The following is a 25,086-nucleotide window of genomic DNA, read 5'->3' as shown; positions in this document are numbered from 1 at the left end:
ATCAATCCTCTTCTTCCATGCTAAAAGTTTGTTGATCAACAAAGTTTATTGCTCTCCTTGCAAAATGTAGCCATTTGATTTGTAGATTGAGACATGGAACACAAGATAGTACTTGTCAAAAAGACTTCAAAGATGCCCTAAAATGATGACTTCTAGGATGCCTTCAACAATAGAGTCTTCAAGCGGCTTTAGAGAGTGGATGATGATCTCGGGATTCTTTGATGCTTCCTTTCCTTCAAGATGATGGAGTGCACTAGAGAACCTTCAACAAGAGTTTATCCTTCCTTCTGGTTCAATAGGTCTTCTTCTTTCTTGTGTCTTTTTACAAATGATTCCCCCTGACAAGCAATCCCTTCTTATGTGAACAAGATTATCTTCAAGCTGCCTTCTCTTTCTTCACCTTAGCTTTGATACCATATTGGAGAATCTACTAGGTTGGCTATTAAAACAATTCTCCTTATCCTTGGTAAAAGCTTGTGAACCTATATTATCTTCTTTTTGTTCTTAGTTAGATTCTTTTCATCAAACAATTATCAAGAGCACTAACCATGAAGATCATAAAAGATAGTGGACACAAAATAAAGGCTCCAAGCCAGGGCAATGCCCCTCCAAGGGGAAAACCCAAAAATAATCTCTTCACTTCTTATAGGATTAATTCAAATGAGAAATCCAAGACCCCAAGACCAAAGCCAAGACCTCCTCGAAGCACCAAGTCAACCCTCCAATAAATGTTTCCTCAAACAAGATCAAGTCAACAAGGTCATCGAAAGTCAACTTGGTCAAATTAGAGTTTCAACCCTCTATTTTAGACTTGCAAATCTCGGCCTCCTGCAACTTAGACCTGCAAATCTCGACCTCCTGCAACTCTTCAAAAACCCTAAATTTGCACGGTGGGCAGAAAAGATCAAATTTTTGTCTTCTACCTTCTCTTTGATTTTCTTCTTTGCTTTTAGACTTCTTTGCTCTTCTTTTTCTTGCTTCCTTGTCGCAAATCGATTGTGTGTCAAATGAGGTTGAATTTGCTTCTATATCCTTTCATGAGCTCAAATAACCTCTTCTAGGCCGACTTCTCACAGTTAGGGACGACTAGTGCTTGGAGGCTTATTTTGACTTTCTAGACTCAAAATAAATTCCTTTACATGTTACAACTTGTCGAAATGGGTCTTATATACGTAACAAAGACTCTTTTGACTTTCTTTACTCATGACGAACCCTAAAAGCATGAAGACCATGCTTAACCTAGTTGACCAATTAAGAGAAGCATGAAACGCATGCTTGAAAATAATATCTTTCTTTCTTCTTTTGCTTGATACATAAGATATACATAATGACATGAGTATAATGATAATTATGAAGACTGAAACTAGTTACATTTTCCAATATTGGACCCTCCATTTGGAACCAAACCAATTGGTTGCAAGTGGGTCTTCAAAACCAAGTATAAATCAAATGGCTCACTTGACGAACACAAAGCAAGGTCACTGGCAAAAGGGTTTGCACAAAAATAAGGGGTTAATTATGAGGAAACTTTTGCCCCCACAACAAAATGGGACACCATCCAAACTCTCTTTGCCTTGGCAGCTCAAAATGGATGGAAAGTCCATCAAATGGATGTAAAAAATGCTTTCTTGAATGGAGACCTGAAAGAAAATGTTTTTGTCTCAACCATAAGGTTTTGTTGTGAAGGGACAAGAACATAAAGTATGTAAACTCATCAAATCTTTGTATGGCCTAAAACAAGCACCACAAATTTATTGAAGAATGTAACTAGTGTCAGTCTTCATAATTATGTTTGAGTCATGATGTAATGTATTTGTCAAAAGAAAGAAAAATAAATTTATTTATTAAGCACGGGTTTCATGTTCTTATTATTTTATTTCTAGGTCAAAGCCACCATTGTAGGTTTCTAGGGTTTATGTCAAGAGTCCTTGTCCATGTCATCTTGTAATAGACACTTCTGGGCTTTTATATCATGTAAAGAAATTTATTTTTGAGTAAAACATAATTTTTTCCCTCCTCACCAAGTTGGCCCTATCCTCGAGAAGTCAGCCTAGTTAGAGGGATTTCATTCGTGTGGAAGCAATATATATAGAGGCAATTCGACTCATTTGAAACACACACTCAACAATTTCGAGCTACAAGTAAAAGAGGCAGAAAAAGAAGAGCAAAGTAAAGGAGAAGGAAGAAAGAAGTTGGGAAGGACAAAATCAAAGTTTTGGGCATCTCTTTCTCACACATGCAAAGTCTTTTAGGGTTTCTGGACGAGTTTTTGGGGGCCGAAATTTTGAAGTAGCTTGCAAGTCCAAAATTCTGAAGTTGCGAGGCCAAAATTTTGATTTGAAGCTGCATTTGGCATTTGAGGAGCTGACACTTCGGAAATTTGGTAGACTTTGTCGACAAGAAGGAAGGGATTACTTAGTGATTGGAGGAGGTCTTTGTTTAGGTCAAAAGGGTCTTGGATTGTCTCATCTTGATTTGAATCTACTAGTGGAAGAGTTTGACTGGGTTTTCCCCTTCATAGGGGTTTTAGCCCTGGCTGAGTGCCTATATCTGGTTTCATTGATCTTCATGCTTTATTTTGATGATTGCTTGATGAGAAGAAGATAAAAGAACATAAATAAAGTTAATAAGAATACAAGAATATCACAAGCAATTGTCAACATAAGAAAGTCTTTTTGCCTTTCTGATTTTCTAAGAGAATTTGGTATGAAAAATTAACTGAGCATCTTTTGAAATTAAATTTCAAACACTTCAATCTTGATGATGCAACTTTATTTGTCAAGAAAGTTGACAAAAATATTGTCTATCTTGTTGTATATATAGATGATCTGTTGATGACATGGAACAATGAAAACTATATTGCATCCATAAAGAAAGAATGATGAAAGGATTTGAGATGACAGATTTGGGACACTTGCATTACTACTTAGGCATTGAAGTGACTCAACAACTGAGATGTATATTTCTCTCTCAAAAGAAGTACATTGGAGAATTATTGAACAAGTTTGGCATGGCTATATGCAATCCTCTGCTCACTCCAATGGAACAAAATTTAAAGCTCACATCTAAAGGAGGAAATGAATTTTAGGATGCAGCCAAGTATATGCAGCTTGTAGGAAGTCTTATCTATCTCACCACTAGCAGGCCAAATCTTTCATTTACTGTTGGATTCCCTTCTAGGTTTTTGCAAAAGCCTCGTGAGGGACATTGTTTGTTGCAAAAAGAGTTCTAAAGTACTTGAAAGGAACTCAAGACTTTGGACTCAAATGTACACAGGCGGATGGTTTCAACTTGACTGGATATTTTGATTTAGACTTTTTTGATGGAGATAAGAAAATTGGAGTATCTACTTTAGGCTATGTTACGAGTCTTCGATCAGGGCCCGCCTCTTGGAGGTCACACAAGTAGTGAGTTCCAATAGATTCCACAATAGAGGCAAAATATGTGGCAACTACAAAAGCAACCAAAGAGATTGTGTGGCTTAGGAAAATTCTTGTAATTCATTTGATTCGACATCATGTTAAGGCTGAGACTATAAACCTATGACATTGTTCCCCAAATGAGCAAATTGTAGACATCTTCACCAAAGCACATGGAAGGGAAAAGTTTGAAAGATTCAAAATGATGATTGGACTCACAAACATCCCTTCAGATTAGGGGGTAATGTTAGACACCTAATCTTACGGGATTGGATGAAATTATGTAAATATGTAAATAAAAAACTTAGAGTAGGAAAAGTGTTAAAATTGGAAACTATGGCCAAAATTCGGTGACCTCGAATCCTACTGCAGCAACTGATTGAGGTTGTTTCTATTTGTCAAATTAATTGAACAAATTATTTGCAGTTTCCTATGACAAATATCAAAACTAATACATTGCAGCCTTCACAAAATAAATATTGCGGAAGAAATAAAAACACTGGAAGAATAGATGCACACACACAATAATATGCCGTTAGTTTTGGACTAATGTCCCGAAAAAACCCAACTTGGGAAAATCGGTGCAACAACTGGGGCTTTATTATTATGCAGTAGTAAATCTGAGTACAAACCTATGGAAGTTCAAATCTAGCTTTCCATACAAAGAAATAATTGACAAGAGATCTAGTGAGAAAAATCTCATTCCCACTGGTGATTTGACACTGACCTTGGCTCAAGATGAGCTGCCCTTGCTGCCTCTGCGTCACCTAGCTCAGAGCAATGTCTCTCTCACTAATTGATCAGCTGCTCCCTGGAAAATCGATCCTCTTGGCCTCTGAGCTCCCACTTCGACTTCTAGCACTGAATTTCGACTTCTCCTCAACAAAATACAAATCTCCCTCTAAAGCTTTGCACTGCCTCTTTGTGGCACTCACTACCTCTCCGTTATGCACTCATCGGACTGGAGAAACTTCCTTCCAGTCTTACTATCCCTGCCCTTCTTTTACTGCTTCGACTTTACTGAATCACCTCCGACAACTCACAACTGCTACTCTGGAAATCGATTTCCCAGCAAATTGAATTTCTGGTGGCTCCAAGTGTGTTCTCCAACCCAAATTGAATTTCTTCTTATAATCTCTCGTTGAGGCTTCAACGACGAAGATTAAAACATAATCGATGGCTAAGATTAACTAGAACTTGATCCACGTCTTCTTTTAGAAGATTTCACCTTGACTTAATTAATACCCTTTAATTAATCAATTTTCCTAAGTTTAGACTTATTCACCATTAAAAAAAAGTTAATTATTTTAATTAAGTCGTCTCTAGGTGGAATTCCAAAAATGATGTCATGGTTTTGGAGAATACATGTATTCTAGCCTCTTCACCAAATTTCGTGGCTAGAAGACATCCCATGCTACAAAAATCAACACTTCCTCTTAGTGAGGAATGTGTTCTAGCGCTGCAAACCATTGAAGCAACACCCTGTCTTTGTACCACCTCTTGTTACGCTGCTAATGTCTAGTTGTTGCCGCTCACCAATTACTGCGCAACTTTGATAAATGCTACATCCGTATTGCTGTCGGCCCTAATGAATTGCTGCTAACACTGCAACTCCCTCTCCATCTGCTGCTGCTGCAACAACTGCAATGGAAAGGCATCCAAAATACTGAACCAACTGTGGTCAGTATGATGCATCTGTCACCTGAGTCCTGACTGCTGCTAGACTTTGCGTTGTCACTGAAGCCTCTGTGCTGCTGCTGACTCTGCTCTGTGCCAACTGCACTGTTGCCAACTCTGCACTGCACTGCCCAACATCTGACTTGCTACTAGCTACTGCATCTGTCACCTGACTGCACCAACTACCACTGATCCATCCCACTACTATATGTTTTGGGCTCTCGTAGCAAGGCATTGATTCATGAGGTGGACCTCCTCATGAATCCTGCCCATACTGTAGCTCTCTGGGGCTACAAAACCAAATCACCCCACCTCACTCTTGGAGGTATTTCAATGATCATGGCAAACTCTTCCTCCAATCTAGAGGACAACCTCCCAATCTTTGCGGATGCAGCCTGCTGATCCTGCTTCTCCTCCTTGTCCTTCTTTCTGAGAGGACATTGAGTGTTGTAATGGCCAAGCTCACCACATATGAAGCATTTCACCTTGGAAATGTCGTTCTTCCTCCTGCACTGCTCCTGTTGCCCCTTTGATGTGAGGGCCACATCTTCCTCTTCCTTTACTTGCGTCGTCCCACTGTTGCTGTTGCTGCTAGTGATGGTGGTCTTCACCAAATCTTGCCTCATCTCTTCCTGTTGCAGATCAGTGCACATACGATCCCAGTCTGGCAACTTTTTTTTGCCTAGAATACTCTGGACGAAGACTTGCCACTCTTCGGAAACATTGTTTAGAGCAAACTGTACCAACTCAGTAGGCTGAGGCGTTGACCCTATTGCATGCAGTTGATCTCGAATATCCTAAAGCCTAGTAAGGAATGGGTCTCTGCGCTCCCCTTTCTGCATCCTAGTGCATCTCAAATTTTCCTAAAGATTCATCTTCTGCTACTCGGAAGATCCCTCGTATAGCGTAGCAAGTGGTTCCCACATTTGTCGAGCAGTATCTTTTCCAACTATGTGAGACACCACGTGATCTCGAACCCCATCGAGAATCAACCTCTTTACCTTCACCGTCTTCTTCTTGTAGGCCTTAAGCGGATCTACATTTGCGGGTACAACTACCATGCCATTGATATAAGCTTTGAGATCGTACTCATCTAAAAGACAATAAATTCTTTCCTTCTAGATTACGTAGTTGGAGGCTTTTTCTAACCGTTCTTGATCTCTCAGCTCGGCTAATGTCATCTTTGCAAAAATGTTGAATTTCTCCTCTTCTCCTCTGCGCAACTGCAGACTAGCTTTTTGCACTCCCTGCAGGAATGGGCAAATCTGCTAACAACTATTGTTGCTTTGCCAGGAAAATTCGAACTTTTGGGCTAGAAGTCCCCTAAGAAAGAATTCCCTCAGTGTGTGCTCTTCCTTCCTCCTGACGCTATTTTGCATTAGCAAACTATTGCAAAAATAAACACGTCCCAACGAAAGATCTTCTTTGCAAGGAAAATGTTGCTGCTGCCTCTGCCTCTGGTAACCTCTTATTTGGAAAATCTATTCTCTATTGACTCTCTCAGAGAAATAAATTTTCCTTTGAAACTGAACCTCCTGGCTGAAGGGACTATGTTGCTTCTAGAGGGTTTTGAACTGCTGCCTCTGAAGAGATTCAAAATTCTCTTCCCTTCTGCTATTGAGCTCTTCAGCTTACAATCTGTGCTCTGATACCATGTGAAAATTTGGTGCCCCCAAATCCTACTGCAGCCACTGATTGAGTTTCTTCTATTTGTTAAATTAACTTAACAAATTATTTGTAGCTTCCTACGGCAAATATCGAAACTAATACATTGCAAATATCGAAAATAAATACTATTGAAGAAATAGAAACATTGGAAGAATAGATGCACACACACAATAATACATCGTTATTTTTGGACTAATGTCCGCGGAAAAACCCAACTTGGGAAAACCGGTACAACAACTAAGGGTTTTATTATTATGTAGTAGTAAATCTGAGTACAAGTCTATGGAAACTCAAATCTAACTTTTCATATAGAGAAATAATTGACAGGAGATCTAGTGAGAAAAATCTCACTCTTGTCGGTGATTTGACATTGACCTTGGCTCAAGATGAGGTGCCCCTTGATGCCTCTGCGTCAGCCTACGTAGATTTGCGTCACCCAGCTTAGACTAGCATCTCTCTCGCTAACTAATCAACTGCTCCCTAGAAAATCGATCCTCCTGGCCTTCTGGCTCCCACTCCAGCTTCTGGCACTGAATTTTGACTTCTAATCGGCAAAATACAGGTCTCCCTCTGAAGCTCTGCATTGCCTCTCTGCTATGCAGTCACTGGACTAGAGAAACTTCCTTCCGACCTTACTATCCCTTCCACTCTCTCACTGCTTCGACTTTACTGAATCACCTCCGACAACTCACAACTGCTACTCTAGAAATCGATTTCCTAGCAAAATCGAATTTTTGGTGGCTCCAAGTGTGTTCTCTAACCCCCTTCGAATTTCTTCTTATAATCTCTCGTTGATTAAGGTTGACTTCAATGACCAAGATTAAAACATAATCGATGGCTAAGATTAACTAGAACTCGATCCTTGTCTTCTTCTAGAAGATTTCACCATGACTTAATTAATACTCTTTAATTAATCAGTTTTTCTAAGTTTAGACTTAGGTACCATTAAAAAAAGATTAATTATTTTAATTAAGTTGTCTCTAGTTGGAATTTCCAAAAACGATTTCTGGGTTTTAGGGAATACATGTATTTTAGCCTCTCCACCAAATTTCGTGGCTAGAACACATCCGATGATACAAAAATCAACATTAAATTCCACCTTGGGACAACTCATTTGATGGAGATGATTACATTAAATTCCTTTTTTCGAGAGGACCAAAATTGATATAAAGATCATCTAATTTGGACAAGCAAAAGTTTGTTTTTTAATTTATGCCCACACAGATGCAAATTGTTCAGGTCGCCACATCATCATGTAGGCTCATGAAGTCTAATAGACGTGACTCTTCACCCTCAATGACTTGTATAAATACAAGTGTCCTCTCACCTCATTTGGCATCATCATCGCACACATTTTTTCTCTCTCCTTCTCTTATTGGTTCGTACAACTATTGGGTAGATCTTCTCTCTTTCACATTTGTGGTAGAATGATGAATTTTCTAGGGAAATTGTAGGGCCGAATTTCAAGATTGTTGCAAGAGTTTGACTAGCGTTGATTGAGCACTTTGACTCATCTTTTGATTATGATTTTTGTGGAAAAATTTCGTTTTTGGCAGGCCATACAGTTTGGGACAGGGACCAAGAATTTATGGGCACTTTGACCGCAGGGTTGACTGTAGGGTTTACTATAGATCTGACTGTAGAGTTGACCACAAAGTTGACCAAGTTTGATCGCAATTTTCAGGACTATTTTGGGCTGAATTTGACCACCTTATTAGGCCGAATTTGACTGGGTTTGACAAAGTTTCAAGAGGATTGTTTGACTACTTTGTTGACCATATTTGACTTTTTGGTTAGGGCTAGGTTTGACTGTAGTTGACTGCATATTTGACAAGGTTGTTTTGAATTTGATTTGACAAGTCAATTTTGACTCTTGTACTCTCTCTCTTCACTGAACATTTGATATAATAATAAGAAGAATTGATCAAAGGATTTTTCCCCACATTGGGATTTTCCCTTGACATCCGCCAAATCTGGTGTTCTCTCGTCTTGGCATGTCTTTTACATTTTATTTTATGTTCTATCTATAGTTATTGCCAATATGATTTATGGTTAATGTGATTGCTGTTGGAAAACTAAATTGAAATTGTCATTGGGCTGCCAAAGAAACATTGAAGTAATTGTGCTAAGCATAGAACATACCATTGTTAACTAAAATTAACATGGTATCAGAGCCCAAGTGAAGACAAAGCCCAAGTAAGAGAGAGAAAAGCAATCACCAAGAAATGTTTATTAGAGAAGTTTCAATGGCTTCTTCATCTTACTTCAAGAATGAGGACAAGCTCAATGACAAATCTGACTATCATGCATGGAAAATGACTTTGGACCTAATTTTAGAGGAACATGAAGTATTGGACTATATGCAGGGAAGAGTGGTAGAGCCTCCTTCAAATGCACCTGTTGCTGCAAAGATGAAGTACAAGAAAGATGAGGTCAAAGCTAAAAGAATTATCATAGACTCCATTCAAAAGCATTTGGTTGCCTATATTTCTGATTTGGGAACATCTAAGGAGATGTATGATAAGCTGATTGGGATGTTCAATGTAAACAATGCAAATCAAATCCTCTTTCTCAAGAACGAGTTGAAGGACATCAAGACGGATAAAGGGGAGTCTATCCAATCCTACTTCATGAAGATCACACAAATCAAGAATGACCTTTTATCTATTGGAGAAGTTATCGCTGATAGAGAGCTCACTCTCATTGCACTTGGGGATCTTAGCTTCTATGAATTATTGGCTAGATGCACTCAAGAAGAGATGAGGATGATGGAGAGAGACAAGCCCGCCCTCAAATGGAAATGAACCTATTTCCTTCTTCGCTCATGCTAAGAGTAAGAATAACGTTGGTCCAAGGAGACAAGGTCAACGGTTCAAGCAGGGATTCAAAGAAGGAAGGAAAGGAAGGTGCCACAATTGTAACAGGTTTGCCACTATGCTAGAGAATGCCCTCACAAGAAGAATTCTTGAAGGGATGATGACAACAACAACCACAACAATTTGAAAGGCAATGGCAATCAAAGGAACAACAGGGTCAACAATAAAGGAAAGAGGAATGCTCTTGCTGCTCGATTTAGAAATGGTTGACCTTCCGAAAGGATGATAAATTCCAGGTATGAGGAAAGTAATGTTGTAGAAAAACAAAAGGAATTTTATCTTATTTTTTCTCTATCTACCGCCTCTCCTTCAGATACTTTGGATCATTGGATGATTGATAGTGGAGTCTCAAGGGACTTCACTGGGTACAAGGAGGCCCTCTCAAATTTGGTTGAAAAGAAGACTAATTTGGAGATCATACTTGGAGATAATGCCACCTATCCTGTGAAAGGAATAGGTACTATCATTCTTCATTTAAATCAAGGTCAAACCATTCATCTACAAGAAGTATTGTATGTACCCGATTTGAAGAAGACCCTGGTGTTTATTTTTGCGATGGAAAATAAAGGTTTTCAATGTAGCATTCATTGATGGAAATGTACGTATTTGGCAAAGAAACCCTAAAGATGCATTTACACTTGGATTTAGGGTTGAAGGTCTTTATCAAGTTGGAGAAAGTCCTTTGGGAGCCTTGACTTGCAATACTTCTCTTCAATTTGAATTATGGCACTGGAGATTTGCTCACGTCGATTACAAAGCCTTACCTGGGGTAAGGAAGACGGTCATAGGTATGCTTGAGTTCAATATAAATCATGAAGGAGTTTGTCAGGGTTGTGTAGTTGGGAAACTTACAAGGGGACCATTCCCTTCAAGTGAAAGCCAAACTATTGATATTCTTCAATTGGTCCATGTTGACCTATCTGGAATGTTGCCCGTAACATCATTGGGAGGATACTTATACTATGCAATTTTTGTGGATGACTTTTCTTGCAAAACATAGATCTATTTCTTGAAGAAGGATGAAGTGTTCAAATGGTTATGTTCTTTCAAAGCCTTGGTGGAAAATCAAACAGGGAAGAAGATCAAAATATTGAGGACCGACAATGGAACCAAATATGAATCAAATGAATTCAATGACTTTTGCAGAGAGGCTGGCATTAAGAGGGAGACAACTGTTCCATACACTCCTGAGCAAAATGGAGTTGCTGAAAGAAAGAATCGAACAATCATGGAAGCCACCCGTGCCATGCTCCATGATCAAGGTTTACCGAAGTTCTTATGGGGAGAAGCTGCAAACATTGCCGTATATGTTCAAAATAGGAGCTCGCATCAAGCACTGGATTTCAAGACACTCTAAAAAGTTTTCACTGGTAAGAAACTTGATATTTCTCATTTTAGAATATTTGGTTGTCCCTTGTATTTTGATGTGCCTAAAGAGAAAAGAAACAAGCTAGAAGCATATGGGAAGAAAGGTATATTTGTGGGCTACAGTGAAAATTCAAAGGCATATAGAATCTATGTGTTTGGACAAAGATGTGGAAGTTAGCCATGATGTCACCTTCGATGAATGCACTGCACTTGGGAAGGCAAAAGATATCCCCATTCCAACGAAAGATAATGATGATGCTGTAGAAAAGTTGGATGAACCTCCGACAGATGAGCTTATGCTTGATGTTGAAGGCCCGATGGATCCCATTTATCCACCTCTTGGTGATCCCTCTACCTCAAGAAAAAGACCCTTGTGGCTCAAAGATACTCTTGAAGTTGCTCAAAAACATGTTGCTCCAAGAGGGACATTTTGTGAAAGTAAGAAGCTGAACACGTATTAAGGGTACTTCGTTGCTATCAATACTATTGTTCAATCTGAGCCAGGTACGTTTGAAGAAGCCGTAAAACACCAAGTTTGGAAGGATGCGATGAATGAGGAATATGGATTTATCATGAAAAATGATGTTTGGGATGTGGTGCCTAGATTGAAGGACAAGTCTGTAGTCACCTCAAAATGGCTATACAAAATTAAACATGGAACTGATGGGAGTGCTGAAAAATATAAGGTCATGTTTGTTGCTCAAGGCTTCTCTCAAAAGGAAGGAGTGGACTATGACGAAATATTTGCACCGGTTGCTCGATATACCACTATTCGATCAATTATTGCTCTTGCTGCCTCTTAAGGATGGAGCCTACATCAAATGGACGTTAAGACTACTTTCTTGCATGGCTTGCTTAAGGAGGAAGTCTACTTGGAACAACCTCAGGGGTTCAAAGTACAAGATCGAAGGATACACGTGTGCAGGGTGAAGAAATCCCTCTATGGGTTTAAGCAAACCCTTATGGCTTGGTATGAGAGGATTGATAGCTATCTTATGAAGCTGGGATTTACAAGGAGCGAAGCTGATCCTAACTTTTACTTCAAGCTTGAAAAGGACATGCCTCTCATTTTGGTCCTTTATGTAGAACAGGTGCAAACCCTCTCATTTACCAATGCAAGAGGGAGTTAGCTTGTGAATTCGAAATGAAGGTCTGGTGATGCATTACTTCCTAGGCCTTGAGGTCTAGTAAAAGCCAGGTGAGATTTTCCTTTCTCAAGGAAAATACATTGTGAAGCTGCTCAAGAGATGTGGGATGGTGGATTGCAAGTCTGTGTCTACTTCGATGGAACTCAACTTTAAGAAACTATGTGGAGGTGCTGCTAGGCCCGAATTGGCAAATCCTTCAGAGTATCGACAACTTGTGGGGACCTTGATGTTCTTGGTAAACTCCTGACCGGATATATGCTTTGTTGTGAATAAGTTGAATCAATTAATGGTCGAGCCTCATCACGTACATTGGATTGGAAATTTGAGGCTACATGGATATACTAATTCTGTTTACGCTAGTAGTGTGGTGGATCGTAAGAGCACGTCTCGATGTTGCTTCTCATTGGGGCTTGCGTCAATTTCATGGATGAGCAGGAAGCAAAATTCGGTTGCTTTAAGCACCGCCAAGGCCGAAGACATTGTAGCTAGTATGGCCTGTTGTGAAGTTGTTTGGTTGAGGAAGCTATTTAGTGAGTTATTTGAGCATGTGCAGGATACCACCGTGATCTTCTGCGACAACCAGAGTGGGATTTGCCTTTCAGAGAATCCCGTGTTCCATGATCGCTCCAAGCACATATATATCAGGTACCACTTTATATGGGATATGTTAGAGCGGGGAGCAATAAGGCTCCAACACATCAGGATTGATGAGCAGGTTGCAAACATCTTTACGAAGCCCTTAGGGAAGGTCAAATTCTTAGCCTCCCATGAGGGCCCCGTTTGAGTTGGACATTGAGCTCTGGGAGCTCCTAGGATCTTGGGGTACCTCTTGGAGCTATGTGCGACCACAGGGTGAGTGGTTCACCTTCCACTATTGGTGTGCTATGTTCAAGGTGAGTGGTTCACCTTCTTCTGTGATACCCCATGATGGTTAACATGTGTGTAGGGTGAGTGGTTCACCTTCCCCTACGATTGATGAAACATGTGTGTAGGGTGAGTGGTTCACCTTCCCCTATGATTGACATATGCATAGGATGGTGGTTCACCTTCTCCTAGGGCATTTGATGAGGATGAGTGGTTCACCTTCTCCCGCTGATGCCCCAGCGTACATCCTACCCATGTAATTCGGAACTCATGGGAAGTACCTCTCATCTGGTCAATGAGTTGGGAAAAATAGTTAGGGACCATAACACTACTGATGGACGCATCGTGTACTACCGTACTCCCTATGACTAGGATGCATAATGTTCAACAACTTGATCTGGGATCAAGTTTGAATGAGGTTTTGCCTCTGGATTGACTTTTGTCAGTGGAGAGTGGTAAGGTCTTGTGACTCACTCTTGATCGATTCTTCTTCGTTATTCATATAAATGTTCAGTAGAGCAAAGATGAGATAAGATTCAGAAATGGTACATGACAACAAGGTGGCATGATGATCGATGATGATGGATGGATTAGCAGGTGGAATTCTCCCTAGTTGAGAGGGAGTGTTAAAATTGGCAACTAGGGCCAAATCCCACCTTGGGACAACTCATTTGATGGAGATGATGATTGCATTAAATTCCTCTTTTCGAGAGGGCCAAAATTGATATAAAGGTCATCTAATTTGGACAAGCAGAAGTGTGTTTTTGAATGTATGCCCACACATATGCAAATTGTTTAAGTCGGCCACAACATCATCTAGGCCCATGAATCCCAATAGACGTGACTATTCACCCTCAACGATTTGTACAAATACAAGTGCCCTCTCACCTCATTTGGCATCATCATCACATACATTTCTTCTCTCTTCTTCTCTCACTGCTCTGTACAACTATTGGGCAAATCTTCTCTCTCTCATACATGTGGCAGAGAGATGAATTTTTTGGGCAAATTATAGGGCCGAATTTCAGAACTGTTGCAGGAGTTTGACCAATGTTGACTGAGCACTTTGACTACGATTTTTGTGGGAAAATTTCATTTTTGGCAGGCCATACAGTTTGGCACAAGAACCAAGAATTTATGGGCCCTTTGTCCGCAATACTGATTGCAGGGTTGACCGCAAACCTGACCATAGAGTTGACCAAGTTTGATTGCAGTTTTTAGGATTGTTTTGGGTTGAATTTGACCACCTTATTTGGCTGAATTGTACTGGGTTTGATTGAGCTTGAAGAGGACTGCTTGACTATTGTGTTGACCATCTTTGACTTTCTGGTTAGGGTTGAGTTTGACTGCAGATTTGACAGGATGTTTTGACTTTGATTTGGCAAGTCAATTTTGACTTTTGTACTGCCTTTCTTTGATGAACATTTGATATAATAATAATAAGAATTGATCAAAGGGCTTTCCCCACATTGGGGTTTTTCCCTGACATCCGCCAAATCTGGTGTCCTCTCGTCTTGGCTTCTCTTCTGCATTTTATTTTATGTTCTATCTACAATTATTGTCAATGTGATTGCTATTGGAAAACTAAATTGAAATTGTCATTGGGCTGTGTTGTCGCACATAATGTCTAGGCATCGTGACAACTACTTAATTTAGGGATGTCAACCTGATCCCCAATCTTTCCGTTTAAGCTGTCTCCCAACAACAGACTAAGGTGGGTAGACCCCACGGAAATGGATGGAATAAGTACTAGTTGGGAACCAACCAATATGGGAGACACGGTTAAGCGACCAAATACTCGTTTTAGATTAAGCAAGATTTTAAAGGATTATATTAAATTTAAACGATTGATACCAGTGCCTTATGTAGTCAACTATCTCGTTGAGTAAATTTAGGACAAGTACTGGATGAATAATAGCTGCTTGAATGAAAAACTAACCTATATGAGATGCAGTGCCTAAAATTAATGTGAAATGCAGGATCTTGGTTAATTTTAATTATATGCCTATCCTAAGTAAGTCTTTTGATCTTTGTCTGTATTGAGTCTAAACTTGATGGCGAATGGTAGAGAGAAGTCAAGGTGAAACAAACGAGGGTGTGATTAATGATCCCTCTCCTTGAAATCTAACGTACCGGTGCCTCCTGCGCTGCGGAGGTTATGGCTTTGACGACTGCAAGGTCATTGTTTTAGACACTAAAAAGAATAGACTTCTCAAGAGAAGACACAAAGGTGTTCCTATCTTTCTTTAAACCAAGCTTATGCTTGGAGGTTGATTATTAAATGCAAGATTAATTTAGAATGTGGAATGCAAGGAGGATTTAGAAGATGTTTCAGTTTTAGTGAAGCGAGATGTTAAAGACTCAAAGCAGTTATATTATGATTTATTCTGTGTTAAACACCAAGTACTTAAGCAAAATTTAATAAAAAATCCCAATTATGCAGATGCTCAAAATACTCAATTTCAAGAACCGAAAGATATACAATTTTCCACAAGTTCACGAAAGAGTACTCAATAAAAATGCTGATCACAATTACTTGAAAAATCGCAAAACTAATTATTCAAGAAATATCCAATAATTCAAGTAAATAGATCCAAACTTAAAGTTAATTTCCCTTTTAGACAATGAGCGATTTCAATAGACATCAAGCATTAAAACCAAAGATCAATAATCACAAAACTTAGCTGAAGTATGCAAATAATGAAAGCCTAAGCACATAAAATTTCAATGATTTAATATTCAGGATATCAGTGAAATTCATATGTTAATTAATGCCAATTTAATGAACAAACACCTCTTCAAATAATTCTGGAACTTTAATTTTTCTAATGTCTCAAATCGAGAAAAATATCTTTTCTCCTATAGTCAAACTCAGAAATTTTAGAAATTATATTGCCTTGACTATATAAGAATTTAAAATTTTTGCCCCAAAAAAATATTTAAGGATTGAAGGCCCAAAAATCCCTTGTCGCAAAAAAAACTCGAAAAAGGAACTTGTTTTTTTATAAAATTGGTGTCACACTTTTATTATTATTTTTTTGAAGTTTTAATGTGATAATGATTATAATTTTTTTTTTTAAATTTTCTCAAAGGGCCAATGTGATAAGCGTTAGGGAGAAATAAAAATTTAAATTTTTTAAAGGGCCAATGGCCACTCTTAAAAAATTAAATCGAAATATGATGTGTTAAGGTCGATTAAGCCGCCGTGAGGAAAAGATGAGGAATGCAAGTCGAGGGAATGAGATGAGGGACGCGGGCTAGGAGGATCGATGAGCGAGGAGTTAGCAGTGAGGGAGTCGTGGGCTGAGAGGAAGGTGGAGGAGCCACAATGCAGAGAAATGGGAGCTACGAGCAGTAGGGAGGATAGGCGGAGGAGCTCACGCGGAGGAGAGGGAGTGGGATGCGTGAGGGATTAAGGGTGGAAGCAACATTTGGGCTTCAGGAATGGAGGAAAATGAGGGACCATAGAGCAGGAAAGGGAAGTTGTAGGCAAGGAATAACGCAGGGAAGAAGAGGGAGGCTGCTGGGCAGCAAAAAGAGCATGAGGAGACTGAGGGATGCATTGGCCGAGAGCAAAAAGCTGATTTTTGTAGGAGAATTTGTGAGGAATTGTATCCCCTTCGATTTTCCTCACGTTTTTGCTTTTTGGGGACATGGAGAAATGTCCCCCAGACATCCCCATGTCCCCGGAGCTCAAGGAAGTGCGGGGACGTGTTTCCCAGGTGGGGGGACACGTCCCCTTGGAACACTGCCCCCCATTGATAATGCCCCTTCTCTTTCATATCAAATAACAACTGAGCATAATTGCCCAAGGTAATACCCCGCTAGTCTTTGCATCCAGTTGTTGCATGAATAAATCCAGATCAACCATGTCACCATCTGAATTAGAATCACTTGCATTCTCAAACATTCTAAGTGGCACACCAACCAACCCCATCCGTGTCTCATCAAGTCCCTCCTCCATATCTACTTGCATCATCCTTTGGATCAACATCCCATTGTGTTGTGGACACATTTCTCAGGTGGGGGGAAGCGCGTCTTCGTGGAACACTAGCCCCCATTGATAATGCCCCCTCTTTAAATTTCATTAGGTTTGCCAATAATCCATTTGTTTGAAGTGGGAGTGCAACAACTTCAAATGTTGAGAGAAACATCATTTTAGCAAGACAATAGGCCCAAGAACTGAGATATCCCTTATGCTATAAGACATCAAGGGCCATGGAACAAGTTAAAGGGAGGTGGAAATGTCCTTTGGACATGCAACTTTTGTAGCCATCATTTCAAGAGCACCTATTTCCATGTGAAAGGGTATTTATTGGGCACATCTTGTGGAATTGGAACCTGTGTGAGTGCATCTAAGAGGAAAGAACTAGAAAGAAAGGCCAATGTTGGTGTTGTAATGGTGGTTGCAACATCTAATAAAAACAAGAATGAGGATCCCCTTGCATTCTTGAGTAAAAACAATTATCCAATTGGGAGTTATTGTGGGGGTGCATGTCAAGCAACAAAAAAGAGGGCACTTGTCCGATGGACATGATATTTGAGCAAGAGAAGCGAGAAGAGATTAATCTTACCTTTTTTTTTTCTATCTCAACTTCATATCATTTAATGTTGCATGATCACCTTATTTATTGAGATGTGTCGAGCTCTAGCTCAAGGGGCTCCATTGGGTTATGTGCCTCCTGTTTTAGAGAAGCTTAGAACCACATTATTGGTTAAGGCAAAGAAGTAGGTGGATAAAATGCTTGAGCCTATTAAATAAACATGGCCAACATCTTGGGTTAGCGTTGTTTCTGATGGATGGATAGATGCAACTATTCATCCACTCATTAACTTTGTGGTGTCTTTCTTGAATGGATCAATTCTCTTGAAAGAGATGGATGCTTTCGAAAAATACAAGGATGAACAATACATAGGTAAGTTGTTCATTAAAGTTATTGGAAATGTAAGTGTTGATTCTTGTTTGCAAATCATGATAGACAATGCACATGTTTGCAAGGCTATTGGCATGATTGTGGAAGCTAAACATCCACAAAATTTTGGACACCTTGCATTGTCTATTTCTTGAATTTATCCTTTAAATCTATTGCTTCTGATGTGCCATGAATTGGAAATATTAGTGAGGATGCACGACATATCTGCAATTTTGTACAAAATCATACCAAGGCTTTCACAATTTACAAAGAGTACACATGTCTATCATTGTTGAAGATTGCATATACACAGTTTGCCTCTGGATTCATTATGCTGAAGAGGTTGATTCATTATGCTGAAGAGGTCGAGGGAGGTTAAGATCGCTCTTGTGGTCATGGTTATTTCAGAGTTTTGGTCTTTTTGGAGAAAGGAAGATCAAGTGGCCTCAAAAAGAGTTAAGGGTACAATTTTAGATGATGTTTGGTGGGAGAGGGTAGATCTTACTATTCAGATCATGGACCCTATCATTGCTTTGTTACAATTTGAAGACACAAACCAACCTATCCTAGGAGAGGTTTATAAGAGATAGGATTCCATGTTTGAGTCTGTGAGGACCATTACTTTTCAGAATGAGTGCCCAGAGTATGAGATATCAAGAAAAGGGATACTACATGAGGACCATTACATGATATTCTTGTCAGCAAGTGGGACAGAGATTGCACACCTTTGCATTGCTTGGCTCACTCATTGAATCCAAAATACTACGAGTGGCTCAATGTAGACCTTCACACAGATTCCCTCCTTATGTGGATGGTGAGATTTCATAGGGGAGGAAGGATGCATTGAGACAAATATTTCAGGATAGAGCATCCCTTGATGAGGCGGAGGATGCCTTTACAGAGTTTTCCACTGGCACTGAGAGATTTGCAGCATATGATGTGATTAGAAAGAGGGGGCTAAGAAGCTCTATTCATGGTGGGCAAGTCATGGGATGACATGCCTTATTCTACAACAATTCGCCATGAAGCTCCTATGTCTCATCCTCTCGTTGAAAGAAGATTTGGAGCACAAATGGGAATTTGTATAGTTTGTAGAAGAGCAGGCTTGAGCAATGTAGGGCAAAGATAATGGTGTATGTGAACACCAACTTTTGTCTTATTTACAGGTAGAGGGATGAGTGGTTGACGGGAAAGAGAAATACGTGGGATGTTGTTCTTGATGATATGGGTTTGGACAACAGTGTTGAGTTGGCATTGGCCAACTTGGATCTTAATGAGCCAATGCTAGAGCTTGTCATTTTTGATGATGATGGTACTTATTGGCCAACTTGGATCTTAATGAGCCAATGCTAGAGCTTGTCATTTTTGATGATGATGGTACTTTTTGAGGGGTCATCCTACACATCATAGATGCAGAGATTACATTGGATATAGAGGAGGAGGACGCAAAAGAGAGCAGTGGTGGTAGTGATGCTGACTTTGATGTGGAGTATACAAAAGACAGCAGTGGTGGTAGTGATGCTGACTTTGATGTTGATGAGCTATAACATATGAGATTCTTCCATCTTGATCTATGATTCTAGTATCTACCCTGTTTAGTATTTGTTATTTGCCATTGGCATTCCCACATATAGTATCTGTGACTCAGTGAGTCGGGACTCATTATCTATGTAATACATTTCAATTTTGATGACTTAATGATAAAACTGCAATGTATGGTTAATTTCTTGTGTTCGTCAATTTAGCGTCATTGATGTAGTCGCAAGTACTAGTTATATCATTGATGAATCATGATCGTATCCATAATGTATGATTGAATTTGAATTATCTTCATGTGCATGTTTAGTTTCTAAATTGATTGAGAATCTGTGTAATATATATATATATAAACGTGTCCTTCGTGTCATACTCTGGGGGGTCATCGTGTCATGTGTTGGATATTTGTATTTTTGTGTCCTCCGCGTCCCTTGTGTAAGGTGACTTAGTATGGAGTTTACCTGCTTGTGCTTGCAGAGTTGCTTGAGTTCTCCCAACTGTTTTTTTGATGTAATTCATTTGTTCCAACCACGTATCTTTTGATCCTATCTGTCTCATCTTCCTTGGATTTCATGCAATGAGCACATATTGATGAAATTTTCAGTGCTCACCTTTTAGGAGAGATGAAGAGTTGCATATGTTTAAGAGTGATCACGATGTTGCATATCTTAAGAGTGATCACGATGTCTCTGGGCTGGGCCACATTACTCAGTTCTTGAAATTAAATCCAGACCTCCTTGTGGATGAAAAACATAGTAATATCACTTCATGTCTGCTTCTTGCCTGACTGTGCTGATGGTACCATGGCCTCTCTGGTTTTAGAAGACAGGCTGTAGCGGTGAATACAACAGTGCACAGTATCTGGATCTTGTCCAAAAGATGGCTTGAAGGAGGCATAGAGGAGAGTTGGTGGTCAGGTTTTTCCAAGCACTACCAGTAAAGGATAACCGGCCAACAACAAAAAACTGGACAGTTTGCCCCCCTAGAAGATGCCTATGGTGTTAAAATGGAAGTTCAATAATGTTGATCTTTTTGTTCGTGTATTTAAAAAACATTCGTTGCACATGTTTCTTCTACCTGACCTCAGTTCAAATTTTAACCTTGGATTTCACAAGGTACATGTTCAATCCATACATGTAATCGATGCTTCTCGATTTTGTTAAGAGAATTCAAGGAAAGATAAAGCTTTTGCATTTTTTGCATGTCAAACAGCTGCTTTAAGAAGTCGATTGTTTCTGTAGTGTTACTTACTTTGCAATAACTTCTTTCCTTTTTCAGATCCTCCACCTGACAAGGAGGCATTGGACTGGAACACAAGAATGAAGGTTGCAGCTGGTGCTGCTCGAGGACTGGAGCATCTACATGACAAAGCAAACCCGCCTGTTATTTATCGTGATTTTAAATCTTCTAATATTTTGCTAGACGAGAATTTTAATCCGAAATTATCTGACTTTGGCCTGGCCAAACTTGGTCCAGTTGGTGATAAGACACACGTCTCTACCAGAGTGATGGGGACATATGGATATTGTGCTCCAGAGTATGCTATGACAGGCCAGCTGACTTTGAAATCTGATGTGTACAGTTTTGGTGTGGTTTTGTTAGAGTTAATTACAGGGAGAAAGGCCATTGACAATTTCAGGGCTGCTGGAGAGCACAATCTTGTTGCTTGGGTAAATTTTATATGTTTTATCAGTCTTATACTATAACTTTAATTCTAGAGTAACAGCCTGGTTCAAAATAATAAATCTGTAAACTCTGATAACATAAAAACAGTCATATTGATAGCTTCTTCTGATATGTTTTATTGCGTCTGCCCTTAATTTGTGACCAAGTGCAGGCACGTCCTTTATTTAGGGATCGTAGAAAATTTCCTCAAATGGCTGATCCCCTGTTACAAGGTCGATATCCAATGCGTGGTTTGTATCAAGCTCTTGCTGTTGCCGCTATGTGTCTCCAGGAACAAGCTGCTACTCGCCCTCTTATTGGTGATGTTGTGACTGCTCTCACTTACCTGGCTTCTCAAACATATGAACCTGGACTGCAGTCCAATCTTAGCAATAGATTTGCTCCGGGTACACCTAGAGAGAAGAAAGATAAGGATAAGAGGTTGAGTGGTGTGACAGATTGCCAAGATGAATTGGTGCAGAAGGAACGGAGCCCCGGACAAGGTTCTGTCCGGTCACCATCTCATAATTCCTCTGATATCAACCAAAAAGATATTGGTAAACAGCATTCAGCAGGTGGTACTGAAATTTCCAGGGGTCAGGAAGGAGGATCTGGGCGAAGGGATTTGGATGGGTTGGAGAAACAAGAAGGGTCAAGGGAAAGTCCTAGCTATACTGGAAGGGCTAGAGAACGCCAAAAGAACTTTGCATCAAGCCGTGATCGTGAACGGGAGCGTGCTGTTGCTGAAGCCAAGGTATGGGGAGAAAATTGGAGAGAGAAAAGAAGAGCAAACCAACAAGGTGGGAGCTTTGATGGAGGTACGGGATAGAAACTGATTTTGTTGTTAGGGTGAAGATTGTTGACTCTATGTATGTGACTTGTTTAGCATGATCGTGCTTTGGTTCTTGAGTGGAGTCCCACTAATCATATTTAGTGGTGAGGAACCATCAGACCATAACCATCATTTTGACAGTCTGGTTGGGATAATGTTAGCATAGCTCTTACTAACGGAATCGTACAGTATATGGGGATGCATGTGGTGGATACATTACCTTGTTGGTTTGATTGCAGTTTCATTGGGATAATGCTTGCCTAGCTCTGGCTGACGGAATTATACAGAAGTTTCAGATGCAGAAGAGTGGATAATTTTATCAGCCCACCTATTTATCAACGCTAATGAACTAGCATTTCAAGGATTTGGGAACGAGGTTGATAGTTCATGGACAACAAAGAACATTTGTATTGCACAAAATAGAAAAATGCATCTTTGCCTTTTTGAGACCGTCGACAGCAGTTCAGCCGGACTGTTAGTGTGAAGCAAGTTCATACCCATACTTCTCGTGGACGGTATTCGAAGGAAAGCTTGGATAGGTCAATGATGGTGTTTAATTTCTGATTATCTTTTCCCCATGAAGTTGGTGTGCCTGTGTAGTGTCCACCGGCCATTTGCATGTTATACCGAATTCTTCCATAGCCAGGTTTCAATTTGGGAAACAAGGCAGCAAATTCAAGCTTGAATTCTGACAGTTGGCCTATTTTCGTGCGTGGTTCCTCCATTGTTTAGAATTTATAAGGATTTCATCTGTTTTTGGTCATAATTATTTCAGGAGGCTCCGCTTAGTGGATATCTCCTGCATTCCAGCTAGTGGGACAATCGCATGTATATTCCACCACTTGTTTCGTTTATTTCCACTATTGGATAGTACTGTGTAAGTATTAAAACATTTAATATATATTATGTTTTCCTGTTCACGTGTATTGTGTTTGTTACCGACACAGTCGATGGGATTAGACTAATGTATATTCTACCACTTGTTTCGTTTATTTCCACTATTTGATGGTACTGTGCAAGTATTAAAACATTTAATATATATTATGTTTTCCTGTTCACGTGTATTGTTTTTGTTATCGACACACTTGATGGGATTGGACTATGTTTAGGTTATTACATTGAAAACTGCTATTCTGAATTCAACAATGGTTTAGGTGAATTTTATTGTTAAAAACATGCATTTTCTTTTCTAAGTTGTTACACTTCTAAATTCTCAGATGGGTAGAGTACGTACACTTCTATAAAATAAATTTTGTCAGTTAAATCTCTATGCAGAGATAGTTAAATCTCTGTGCAGAGATACTTCTCTTGTTAGTACAGATAAAAATAATTTCATGTACTAATTTATTGTCCAACTTAAACATGATTTTAAAATTAAATTATTTATTATTATTTTACTCAAAAGTTAGTACCCTACAAAAATTTTACAGCTTTCTAATTGATATGAATACATTAGATTGATTCATGCCATGGTATAAATTTTTTTAGGTCATCAATACCTGGTTTTATTTCCTCAGGTATAAATTAGTTGTTTTGTGTGAGATTTTGTTTCCATTAAGTTTTGAGTTCAAATCTAGTGGAAAAGACTTAAGAGTGGGAGTCAATTATAGAGATAAAGTGCTTCAAGGTATTGAGCCTTGATGGAGTCTCACACAAACATGGTAAACAGCATTTCATAGTTGAGTAGTATCATTCTTCCATCAAACATTGCAACGTTGCTCTAGCTCAACTAAAAAACAAATTCAATTTACCAAAAGAAAATACTATTATGATAAAGACTTAAATATATAAAAGTAAAAATAACGTTTAAAATATCCACATAACCAGTTAAAGCAATGACAAACATCGAAAACTTTGTTTTCAAATCATAAAGCTATGTTGATTAATGCAGCTTCATACTCACTTTTAAAATATCCGCAGTTCGAGTTGAACCAATGATAAACCTCTTAAACTTTGTTTTCAATTCATGTAGTCATGTAGCTATCTTTATTAATGCAGCTTTAGACATTCAGTTCAATTAGAATGAAGTTGAGATTTAAATTATTTTTCTTCTCCACAAGTTTGCTTCTTGAAATTTATTTTCGTCGCCAGCGGGTTTGTTTTTTTTTGCTTCTGTTTAGTCTAATGAGGCGGAGGAGTTGCTTCGAAAGTTATGGAAATTCTGGTCATATTTAGAGAAAATCTGGCAAGGATTTTTGCAAATCTAAGTTATAATTGTTAAACTTCAAAATTTGAGGTGTTTTAGACGTTTTTGATGATGCTGAATCCATTTCCAACATCAAAAACATGATTCAAAGACTGTCTTTACAAGATTTTTTAAATTATTTTGTCTGGATTCCGGTCACTTTTGGCTGTCCGGGCAATTCTTCTGCCTCGTTAGATGACTCTTTTTTTTCGCTTTCAATAGGAAGCATTTAAAAAAACTTAGTTAAAAAATAACTTTATAGAATATAGATTTTTTAAAGTAAAAAATATATATTAAAAGATTGCATTAGCATTTGTTTGAAAAGTGCATTCATTTTTTTTTCTCTTCAATTGGAAGTATTTAAAAAAACTGAAAGTTAAATAAGAAGCATTTAAAAAGACTGAAAGTTAAAAAATAGCTTTATAGAATAGAGATTTTTGAAAGTAAAAAAGATATATTAAAGGATTGCATTAGCATGTGTTTGAAAAGTGTAATTCATTTTTTTGAGATGAATTTACCATATGAGGGGTGGGGTTATGGGGAGATAATATGTAGGGGTGGGGAAATAATATTCATATTATCTCTCTTTACTTATTTTCTATTTTCTCTCCCAACTCCACACTTATATGAGGGTTTGGTTGCGAGGATTATTTTTTTATAGAAGAGATTTTTGAAAGTAAAAAATATATATTAAAGGATTGCATTAGCATGTGTTTGAAAAGTGTACTTCATTTTTTTTGAGATGAATATGCAATATGAGGGGTGGGGTTATGGGGAGAGAATATCTAGATTTTTTCTCCTAACTCCACAATTATACGAGGGTTGTCGGAAGCCCAAATGAGGTGCTCTTTCCAATATGATTGTTTTTGGCTTTGCTCGTTGCTAGGATTATTTTTTATAGAATCCAGATTTTTGAAAGTAAAAAAGATATATTA

At 38.9% G+C, this 25,086-nt stretch overlaps 1 protein-coding gene across 5 annotated transcripts in view; it reads left to right on the top strand.

The window, feature by feature from the left end:
- LOC149200048 (putative serine/threonine-protein kinase PBL7) overlaps positions 1–22,886 on the top strand; it is a 41,602-nt gene extending 18,716 nt beyond the window's left edge. For 4 of the 5 annotated variants that reach the window (XM_089402582.1, XM_089402580.1, XM_089402579.1 and 1 more), the window contains exons 5-7: positions 20,748–21,139; positions 21,307–21,952; positions 22,206–22,886. In XM_089402582.1, the coding sequence (XP_089258708.1) occupies positions 20,748–21,139; positions 21,307–21,952; positions 22,206–22,219 (1,052 nt within the window). In that variant the 3' untranslated portion in view covers positions 22,220–22,886. Of the gene's footprint in view, positions 1–20,747; positions 21,140–21,306 lie in introns of all 5 variants that reach the window. The other variant, XM_089402583.1, reaches the window with a different exon arrangement.
- The last annotated feature ends 2,200 nt before the right edge of the window (positions 22,887–25,086 follow it).

This window comes from Pinus tabuliformis, chromosome 2_1, assembly GCF_031772625.1.
Source record: "Pinus tabuliformis cultivar Carrire ecotype Pingquan chromosome 2_1, CPIR1, whole genome shotgun sequence".
Lineage (NCBI taxonomy): Eukaryota > Viridiplantae > Streptophyta > Pinopsida > Pinales > Pinaceae > Pinus > Pinus tabuliformis.
This window is presented reverse-complemented; position numbering and strand designations above follow the sequence as displayed.